This window comes from Saccostrea echinata, unplaced genomic scaffold, assembly GCF_033153115.1.
Source record: "Saccostrea echinata isolate AGI-Se365-2 ecotype Australia unplaced genomic scaffold, CSIRO_AGI_Sech_v1 ptg000012l, whole genome shotgun sequence".
Lineage (NCBI taxonomy): Eukaryota > Metazoa > Mollusca > Bivalvia > Ostreida > Ostreidae > Saccostrea > Saccostrea echinata.
Genome location: NW_026889761.1, coordinates 3,475,094 through 3,486,731, shown reverse-complemented (window position 1 = coordinate 3,486,731; position 11,638 = coordinate 3,475,094). Strand labels below are relative to the sequence as shown.

At 34.1% G+C, this 11,638-nt stretch overlaps 1 protein-coding gene across 6 annotated transcripts in view; it reads left to right on the top strand.

The window, feature by feature from the left end:
• The first annotated feature begins 2,804 nt into the window (after positions 1-2,804).
• The window catches only part of LOC133185178 (proto-oncogene tyrosine-protein kinase ROS-like), a 57,729-nt gene continuing 48,895 nt past the window's right edge, over positions 2,805-11,638 (top strand). Inside the window, exons 1-3 of one of the 6 annotated variants that reach the window (XM_061320247.1) lie at positions 2,805-3,216; positions 6,307-6,366; positions 11,471-11,551. In XM_061320247.1, the coding sequence (XP_061176231.1) occupies positions 3,112-3,216; positions 6,307-6,366; positions 11,471-11,551 (246 nt within the window). In that variant the 5' untranslated portion in view covers positions 2,805-3,111. The remainder of the gene's footprint in view (positions 3,217-6,306; positions 6,367-11,470; positions 11,552-11,638) is intronic. The other 5 variants (XM_061320248.1, XM_061320249.1, XM_061320242.1 and 2 more) reach the window with 5 other exon arrangements.

The window sequence follows — 11,638 nt, the reverse complement described above, 5'->3', positions numbered from 1 at the left end:
TAGCATCTAGCATATTGGAAGTCACATGTGGGCAATTTTTGAGATATCTTAAAGATTTTTTATAATTCTTATTTGATTGCAATTTTCTTGCATGTCAGCATAGTTATGTTGCATGTTGGCATAACTATCTTGCATGTCAACATATTTATCTTGCATGTCGACATATTTGACAGAAAAATAACTTGCACACAAGGGGCAGAAATATGCCACCATAACTGCGTGATCTTTACACTTAGATTTCCACAACTCTGTAGTAAGTAAACCATCTATAAGAGTTATCGTTCTTTTAACTTCAGGAAAATATGTGTGTGATAAGCATATGAACTCCTTTGTCCATAGCATCAGAAAACTTTTTCCAGATTTATATTAAGGTATGTCACTCCTGACATGCGTTACCTTCAGGGTTTTTTTTTTTTGGGGGGGGGGGGGTATATTTTCGATAACTACTCATGTAACATGTCTCAAAAACGCAAAATAAATAAATAAATAACTGGGAGTCAGTGTGCATCTTACTGATCAATGGTACAAATAACTTGACCTTTTTGCACCTATATTGTAATTTTAGTTAATCACTTTAACTTCCATCATTTTTCATCAGATGTAAGCATGGAAATAATCTGATTTGATGCGAAATAATCTAAATAATAATATTATTATCGAAAAAAATACTGCATTTTAATTAATGCGCATTAATTAGTAATTGTGTGACCTTTTTGCACTAATAAAATATCATATTTTGGATAATAAAATGCTAAACAGACAATAAAATATTTTTTTTATATCAAGTTTTTTTAGCAGTAAGCAAATCTTAGTCGGAAAACAATGTAAATTTTAACTGATTTGTTCAATATCTCTTAAATTTTTGATAAGCTTGTTAAATTAATGTGTAACATTTGTTCTAAAAATATTTATTGAAACCTAAAATTAAATATTCAAAGCATACTTTGATACATCGTCTCAAGCCGCGGTCCGGAGTCCGCATATAGAATGGGAGAGGATCGTACATTTTGGCGTGGTTTGCGATGATGACTTTGATAAGGTAAAATTTTCTCTACGTAAATATATGAAGGGCCAAATTTCGAAGAAATTGAATGAAACAGTTGTATGGATTTTGAGAATTTTCTTCTAAATATCCTTCCACCACAAGAAAAATCCCCCCTAAATCTTATGTCTTATCGATTTTATGATCAATTTTAAAATTAGATATTGTATATAATTTTTATTGTTTAATTCAAATAAGTGATATAAAAATGAAATTGTTATTGATAATCTTGATATAAGAGGTCCTGACCAAACCTTTTTTTCAAAAGCTGACGAGTGAAATACAATTCAAAGTAAGGAAATCCGTAACTGGACTACTTTTCCAAGGGTCTGCATCAGTTAAATTCTTGAATGCATGGGTGGAGGTGTGCACGGGGGGGGGGGGGGGGGTTTAGAAGAAATACAAAGAAACTTGAATGATATGTAAATTTTGACTAAAATTAGTTGATAAATTTTGAGCACCTTTTAAGGTCTAAACTTTATTATAAATCCCTTATGCGGGGCCCTCGTCGCACTTGATTGGTTGTTTCTCACCTCATCTGACTCCCCTCTTTGATGGTTCTGGCCTTTGTCAAGAAAGATTTTTGAATTCAATTTAAAAGAATGAGAAAAGGAAGAGACGGGATAAGAATCATTGTTATAAAGATACTATAACTGCAGATGTCAAGATTCTTAAAATCTTATCAAAAATTTCCAGAACTAGGCATTGTGATTTACAACTAACAAATCTCTGTATTTCTTTCGTTGTTTGGTACCCCCTTCTAACGAATAAGGTTCCGATGTTTGACGCAATCTTTTCATGTAATTTTGTTATGTTCAGTTTTTCGTGTCAAACAAGATAGGATAAGTACCGGATAAATGGAGTAATAAATTAAGCCGTACATGTGCGGATCTAGAGGGGGATGGGGGTGGGGTCCGGATCCCCCTGGAATTTGCAGTTATTAAAAGTATATATATAAGGAAATAAAAATTACTTTGGAACCCCCCCCCCCCGAAAACGTTTGGGAAATATTTTTTTTTGTTTGTCAAGAAATTTTGGGGTTGGAATTTGTTTTTTTTTTGACAGGGGTGGACCCTACCTGGAAAAAATTCCTGGATCCGCACCTGCTGTATACGAACATTATACTGCTTTATGTTGGAGTGTTTTTTGTTTTTTTTTTTTTTTTAATAAGTGTTTTATAGGCATAGGAGAAGGTCTTAAAAGAAATAGAATAAATGATATATAACAAACATCTTTGTGATGATTAAATGAGATTAAAACATTTGTTCATAAAGTCACTTTTGTTTCTTCAAAAACACACTCTACACAGTCATTACTACCAAAAAATGAATTAATAAAATAAAATGAAGATTTTTTTAAAGATTTTTTTTTTCATTTTTAACTTTTATGCTTTAAAAAAAAAAATCCACATGCAAAACTTTCAAGTAAAGGACAGAAAATGCTAGCCGTGTTTTATTTTATTAACTTTGTCAGGCGTTTATTTGTACAAATTCTTAGGCATTTTTCAGGCTGTCGAGATTTTTCTAATTTGAGTGCATCTAGTTTGCTTTCTGTTTGTGTCTTCAATATTAATGAGAAACCGTTTTTATATTTCTTTTTTTTCAAAATAGGAAACAAAGAGAAAAAAGTAAATCTTGATGCGTTTGATGTTTTGACCACTTAAAATTATTCAATAAAGAAAAATTTCTTTTTAATGTCATCCATAATCATGGAGGTAAACATATCAATCACGGACCCCGCACCTCTGACGACACTCCTAGTTTGGTGGGGGACGGCCATTATAAAAGTACCTCCAATTAAAATCTCACCAAATCAATCGATGGCATTAAGCTGTTAACTCATAAAACACCCATCAATTGTTGTGTAAGTGTCCACGATTGTCTGTTATCCACAGTGACATTGAACAATAGATTCCGATTCTGAGCAGACGAGAGAGCGCGGGCTTATTCCCCTCGAGTCTCCGTAACCGAAGCTGAGTCAAACACGAGCTGACGTGTGCGTGCTCTCTCTCTCCCGCGCGTTTTATCGTGATAGTATTCTACAACATGGACTTACAGTCGTAGGACGAGATGACAAACTGTTTTTCTCATGTAATCTTATTTTGTGTCGTCTTTTTTGGAGTTTTAGTTTTCTGTGAGCCTGACCAGTGCTTTGAATTCTGTCACTCCGAGGAGGTAAGAAAACAAACGAAATATTTTCCCATCAATATTCTGGATTTTGCAAATTGCATTTTTGGAAATGCAAATGAGCATTTTATCTCATTTTTGACTGCTCAATTGCAGCATTCATACAATTACGACCATTAAGTATTATCTGCTATTTGTTGACCTTATAAAACTTTTCCGTCTTGCTCAATCAAATCGGTTATTTTCTGACGTTCTCTAAGAATCTTGCATGCAATTGTCTCATATAACGGTTTATTAATGCACAATGTGAAAGAAGACACATTTTTCCATTTTTAACTGCCGTAATCTGAATTTCAGTGCAGCATGTTCCTATCTAAAATATCTGTCCATTTGTAACGAGATGTAACATTATCAGGCCTATCACAGAGTTAAGAACTACAAAACTCATTAAACTTTTTGATAAGTTCGTGAGCTAACTTCTATATGACTTAATTAAAACAAAACCAGGCTGTCTCCCAACATAATCATACACTTGATCTTTTTCAATGTGTCGCAACAAGTAATTATTTTTACATCAGCGGGATAATTTTTTCTCCAAAGTTTTTCTTAAATAGGACGGTTTCGGGAAAAAGTTGTAAATCTCTCGTGCACTTTGATAAAATCCCGTGTAAAATTTTAGGGGGATTGTGTCCGTTTTGGGGTTTTCTTTTCCCACAACCAGATGTGTACAGCATCATACGGCATCAAACTCGTATTATCGTCGATTAATTATCTTATCTACAACTCAACTGGCATACACGAAAAACTGTTGAGGAAAAAAAAGAAGACAAAAAAAGTTGTAAAAAAAAAAGTGTAGATCTTAATATGGACTGTAAAATGTTCTGATTTTATTTTGCGAAGACGATTTGAAATACAATCTTCCCCCTGAAAATGTGCCCCCCGCGGTAAAGACGAATCTCTGACGACTTTCTCACGGTTTTTGGAAATGTCATGTATATACCACTCCTGATGGCTGACATATGGCTGGGACACGGGAAACCCCCGACTACAACTTGTTTTTTTATGCCCATCTTAAATAAAAAGAAACAGCTTTGAATTGGGGTCGGTGTGTGTTACATATGTTGGTGCGCAAGAAATTGCAGAATGCCATAGGACAGTTAGCAAATATGTTCGATAATGACCTATGCTTTATTTTTTATGTTTTTTTTTTCTTAAATCGAAGTCTCTAAAACTATTTTTGTTTATTAAATCGTGTATAAAACTAGTAGATAGATACGGTACGTAATTGATGCTAATTTAATATTTTGAAAAGTTTTATCTTCGTTTGATGTTTTAAACTATGGATTAATTTAAAAAAAAAAAACTCTCAAATTGTTTCCTTTAAAATAACGTCTGTGTATAGCGAAATAAATGGGAAAAAATACTTTGAATTTTATGAAAGATATTCATTGCAAAGAGTTTGACAAAACGTATTTCTCAACTTATTTCAACATTTGTCGGCGACAAAAATTAGCGTAATTTTTCAAAGCAATCACAGAAAAATGTTAAACCAGTTTAATCAAATACAGAAATTCATTTTATCTTAAATGCAAACAAATGTGTACCCCAAGTCCTGTAAGAGGCTTATAATTACATGCTAAATAAAATAAAACAGACGCATAGATTCAAGTTCACTGTGAAAATCATAGAATTCTGTTTACATTTGTTTTTAAAATTTTGAAATCGTGTCAAAACGGTTTTGTTTTTAGATTGATCTAAAGTTAAATTATTTTGTTTTAGACAAAAAAGGGGAAACGGAACCGTTTAAAAAGTTTACTTTCAATTAATACAGAAAGGGGGAAAAATTACGTGAGAGCCGAAGCATATGGTTGATGCCAGAGTGTGTTTAATTTGATAGGTGTCGTCTGACTTTCTTCCTGCAGCTCATTTTCGCTGAAGACTAATTTCATAAAACTTTTTTGTTAAGATGCAGATGTTTGAGAAAAAATATCATTGCGAAAGCTCAAAAGTCACAAGTTTATCTTCTCCCCGTGATGATTGCTACGTCCGCTTTTCTCTCTCTCTCTCTCTCTCTCTTTGCAATCTGATTCCTACACAAGCCCACACCCCTCTGTCCGACTTTACATTTTTACTCAAAATTAAAAAAATGTATATATAAACGTTATTTGCTCGGGAGAAAAGAAAATTATCAAGCTGAAAAGCGTCCTTGTTAAGAAAGGAAAATGTGTTTTAATGAATAATACTTTAAGGTATTCAATGTTTAACAACTATTTTTTGTACCTAATAAATGAATGGTCCGATTTTTAAATCATGGTAGCATTTTGAAAGTGTTATCAAACAAAAAGATACTCCACCAAAGGAATTTACCGAATTTTGATTATTGTACAATTAATTGTACCTTGAAGTTAACATTGAAGTCTATGGGCAGGGCATGATATTTTAAGATATTTTAAAAATTAATTTGAATTTCATACAAATCTCGTGGTGAATATATGCATTAACTCTCTCTTTATTATGATATGAAATAATATGAATCATTCACCATAGATATTTTGAAATTTTTTTTTTCTTTTCATCAAGGGCAGATAACTCTTCAAAAACTTTTAAGGTTCAAAATGACTGGCTTCTTACATGTTATCTGTCATGTGAATTTGGTTCATTTCACTTTCATTGTTATCTAGCAATGCGTTTTTAACTAGTTTAAGATGATTCAACCTTCATTATATACACTGAATACCTTAACGTCGCCTCAATGTTCCCGTGTTTGGTTCTACTCAATCGGCAATCCTCGGCTGACTCCGATACGCTCAATACAAACCTTACTTAGATTCACGTCTCTGTTTTGTCAGAGAATGGAAAAAAAGCAAATGAAAGGGGTAAAATATATGTCGCAAGAGATGTCTTCAATTCCGTCATAATCATGCCAGTATTTTTCACAGGGTCAATATATAAATACAGAAAGGATACTGTCCTTTCCATAGTATTTCCATCTACATCATTGTGGACATTATGCTTAATCGTAATTACAATCTGTCATCCATCATATTCAGTATACATATTTATTCATCCATTTTCATTGTAATTGAAAATATTTTAAAAATTTCAGAAATTTGAAAAAATTACTTTTCGTATTTTCAGATAAATTCTGGTCCGGAAGTTAATGATTTGTATTGTAACCATGCGTGCAAAGTGAGACAGGTGGGTGACGATGGACGTGCATCACTACGATGCATGTCTTATTTATATGTGGACACAATGATGTAATTATATCTACACGAAACACACATTTATTTACTTGTATTTTATTCATCCCTCCCTCCTTAAAAGTGTCATTTAAAAAAATAGAGGGGGGGGGGGGGGGGCAGTAATGCTTCTTTTCGGCGAAGTCATAGCAAGCGATGCAGAATATGTGCAGTGAAACAAATTTATTATCAATTTATGCTTAGAATAAATTCAAATTTAGTATTAATATTCACCGATAAAAAATGGTATTATTGGGGTTGTTCCAGGGGGGGGGGGGGCTTTCTTTAATTATACACATGTAAACTGGTAACAGACCAGGGAGAGATTTCTCCTATTGTTTACTTCCTTAAAGAAATATAATTATATTTACCTGCATACTACAGATAGATAATCATTTTTAGATGCATTTTACAGAATGAAAAACATTAGTACATGTAGTAGGGTATATCTTAAGATACTAACAATTGAATTAACTGAGAACTCTCTTCACCCCCCTTGTTTTGGACTGCTATCTTGGTTAAATAACACTTCAGTAATCCCAGTGAGGAGAGATGTTTCTATAAGCCTGGATTAACCCTATTTACCAAAACTCAGATAGTGAGACCAGAGAGAGATCAGATAAATTGTACATCACAGGGGATTACAGTGCTTCTGAGGCAGATTATAGTTGTTTGGAAACAGTTCTTTTTTCTACTGCAGATAAAATTAGTAGCAAAATTAGTAGCAAAGGAGTTGGAAGAAAAATGAAAAATATTTTCTATCCAACTCTGAATTAGGACATTGATTTTCTGGAATCAGGACATTTATATGTTTAATAGTGTTATAATTTATGTCCTTTTGGGATTAAATGTAGGTCTTTAGACAGATGGTATTGAGTCTGATGCCTGCTTGGGCCATGGCTTTGAAATATCTAAAGCCCTGCTCTTAAATCAATTGACTATTGGGATCTTGTCACTGTATTGGTATCAAGTCCATTGTCTGTATTGGGATCAGGACCACTGTCTATATTAGTTTCAAATTAATTTAGATCAGGCCCCAGGATCATGAAACATCTTAAGCTGAAGTCAAAATCCTTATTTTATACTAAAATGTTGTAGAAGTCAAGCAGACCAAAATTAAAATATTTTTTAATATTACTTCACAAAAGTGTTGTTTTCTGCAAATTTAGATATTAATTTAATAATAAATAAACATTTTACAACCGATTGAAAATCTGACTTAAGTCTAAGACTGTTTCATAATCCTGGGGCCTGGTCTATTGTATTGGGATCAGGTCCATTGTCTTTATTGGGATCAGGTCCATTGTACTGGGACCCGGTCTATTGTTTTATTGGTACCAAGTCTATTGTCTGTTTTGGGATCAGGTCCTTTGTCTCTATTGGGATTAGGTTCATTGCCTGTTTTGAGATCAGGTCCATTGTATTGGGATCAAGTCCTTTGTGTCTATTGGGAGCAGGTTCATTGCCTGTTTTGAGATCAGGTCCATTGTATTGGGATCAAGTCCGTTGCCTGTTTTTGGATCAGATCCCTCAAAATTGTCTTCATTGGGATCAGGTTCATTGCCTGTTTTGGGATCAGGCCCTTTGACTTTATTGTTATCAGATCCATTGTCTGCTGGGATTAGGTCTATTTGCTAGTGTCAGGTTTTTGGACTCTGCTGGAGTTAGCCAATTGTCTGCTGGGATCAGGTCTATTTAGTGGTGTCAGGTATTTGGACTCTGCTGGAGTTAGCCAATTGTCTGCTGGGATCAGGTCTATTTAGTGGTGTCAGGTATTTGGACTCTGCGGGAGTTAGTCAATTGTCTGCTGGGATCAGGTCTATTTAGTGGTGTCAGGTTTTTGGACTCTGCTGGAGTTAGTCAATTGTCTGCTGGGATCAGGTCTATTTAGTGGTGTCAGGTATTTGGACTCTGCTGGAGTTAGTCAATTGTCTGCTGGGATCAGATCTATTTGCTGGTGTCAGGTTTTTGGACTCTGCTGGGATAAGGTTCATTCTCTGTTGAACTTGGGTCTATAGCCCATTGGAATCAGTTTCATTTCCTATTGTACTCAAGTATATTGTCTGCTGGTATTCAGTTTTTTGTTCCATGGGATTAAATCTTTTTGCTGTGATCAGGTCTCTGTTTGACTGCTGGGATCATGTATATTGGCTTGGCTTAGGTCCATTCTCTAATGGACTTATCTATATTGTCTGTTGGGATCAGTTTCATTCCTTACTGGATTCATATTGCCTGTTGGGATCAGCTCCACTTTCTGCTGGGATCAGGTGTATTTAATGCTGGGATCAGGTCCATGACCTAGTATTATAGGCTTGAATAATATCAGTCTTAAGAGACTGTATCTAAATTGAATTGTGCAGGAATTTTTTTTATTTTGGTGAATGGAGTATCATTGGGAACAATATAATAATACAATTCCAAACAGAAGCAGGACCATGTCCCTATACCACAGGACCACACCCCCATACCTCAGGACCTCACCCCATACCCCCACACCACAGGACCTCACCCCCATACCCCTCTCTGTTCTTCCCAGAAAACTCCTGTTAACCATGTGTTGATTGTAGTGTAATTGTTTTGTTTAATAGGCTGATATTTTTGACCCTGAGTTATAATGGTACTGTATATTGTTAGCTTTCCACAGTCTGGGCACTAGTAATTGGATAATAAATGCTAAACTAAGTAAATAAGTGGGAAATTACCAGCTCTGACAAATGTGTTGGTGATGGTGTTGACAAATTCCAGATTCCTATTAGATTAACCAGATCTGTGTTAAGGCTGGGAATTTCAGATGTACATGGGAACTCCCACTCAGCCAGTTATGGTCAACATTGTCCATTGTGTGGTTAAGATCTCTCTTATTTCAAAATTTAAACCTTAATTTTACAATTGGAAGGAGTTTAAGGACTGATTAAATTGGGGTTTTAATTTTTCCAGTAGACCTGGTTATATGAAATATCACTTTAATGAGTATTGATGTTTTATTCACATAGATTTATATAACAGTATTACCTTTGATGTTTATGTAGGGTTGTTTTAATAAAGTGCCATATGCGAGTGACTTTTTGTGTACTTTCTGAAAGTTTCTGAGGTGATTTTCGTATGTGTTTCTCCCAGTAAACATACAGGAAGTCATTGTTTACAATCATTTCCTGTTTCTTTCTTTGTATTTTCTATAAACATTGACTGTGTGTATAGGGATTGTCACCAATTTCTCATGGCCTCTTGATTCTCTCTTATCCAATCAAAAGATCTCTCTGATAATCGGTATTCTTCCCATGGTGCCTCTGTGTGTATTACTGATGATATCAAATAGATAAATCACTTCTACACTACTATCTGTGTTTTGACAACAAGCCGTGCCTTGGAGGATAAAGTGCCGAGGCCGATCACTGGACAGCTCTATTTATTTAGCTGTTGGCCATCTCTTGTTTTTGGTCAGTGAGATGTGAAGATAAAGGGTCATAACTCCTGCTGGGATAATTTGTCCCTCGTGGATTCTGTAGAGACCAAACTGTTTTGATTTATTATCAGAGAAATCCCTGGCTCCTAGTACTACTCTGTTCCCACACCAAACAAGATTCTCACACTGAAGACAAAATTATCATAAATTAGAAATTTTACCCTTGAGTTTTTTTCTGTCTTATTTTGGGGTATGTAGGGTTATATTATTTATAAGTTGATTGGAGCATTTTATAATGGCCAGCATTCATACATATGTACTAGAAATACTAAGTGTTCTAAATTAATTTTTGTCAAAGACCCCTAAAATATGGACAGTTATTTACTAAAATGAAAATATGATTATAGATTTCATTAATCAGTATACGTATATCTAAATGTTTACTTAGTGATTAAGTGAATTAACTGTATTTCAGACATTTCTTTATTTTACATACTTTAATTAGCCCCTTGTATTTACCAGTACATGTCAAGAGAATAACTCAAAAAAAGCCATCATTTTTTAAGTTAATAAATTTTGATAAGTCAATGGAAAAGGACCCTAGTTACATCCGGTATCTCTTAGTGGGTATTGGAGGATAGAAAGATTTCATATTTATTTGTGTGGGATATTTTTAGGAAATACAAATTATATATAAATATTGTTTATTGAAATAACATTAAGCAGTGTTAGTAATGTTAAAAATATTTAAATGAAAATTTTGGTCAAGCATTTTTAAAATCTTTTTAAAATCTCTATCACATACCGTATATACTTGCCTATAAGTCTGCCTGCCTATAAGTCGGTTGTATTTTTTCAGCTAAAATTAGAGGGATTGATTCGCTAAAATATCAATCTTTTTATGACTCGCGTATAAGTCGGATAAAGAGTTTTGGACCAAAGTTTAACTCCCAAAAAACTGACTTACAGGCGAGTATATACGGTAATTAATGTTTTATTCAAGGGAAATCAATGCATTTTAATGAAATAAATTATGATATTGCACATAAAGGGAATTAATCACCTCATTTCTATTACTGAATGACAAGCAGTATTGTTATATTGCATGATGGAATCTGGAGATCCAGTGGAGTTAATAGTAAAAACCCATGTTGCTTTAATAATTTACATTGAGAAATTCAGATCCTTCACAATGAATATTAGATCTCCAATGTGTAAGATTATCATTGAGGGCTATAAATCAATTACTGGGTATGATGAGGTGTTGTATGGTTGTCATTCTGGAGGAGGAAATGGTCAGGCTACCTTAATAATCAGTAATTTTACTAAAGGATTTGTTTTTTACAAATATTCTTTAAAACATTTCATAGAATATGGAAATATAATTCAATCTCCCCACCAGGGACATTCATAACTGTAAATCCCTTATTATTCATTATTAGCTCATCAGAGTCAAAGGCTCAAGTGAGTGTTATTAAAATTTGTTTGATGTTCAACTGTTTGGAGACAGGATTGGGTCAAATGTTGAATTCCTTCAATACCCCCCCCCCTTTTTTTTTCTTCATAGGATTTTATCTGCGGCTCCTGGTAATACATTAAAGTCTTATAAAGCATCAGTACATTGCCATTGTTATCTTACTTCTATATTGTGTTTCAGTGTCAATGGGGATGTGAGCATTACAAAGTAGGACCCGATTCCACCTGTCAGGACACTTGTACTGAGGGATGGACCGGACAGGTAAATTATATCTACATATCTACATATCTCCTTATGTACATACATGTAAACGTTACAAAGTAGGACCCGACTCCACATGTCAGGACA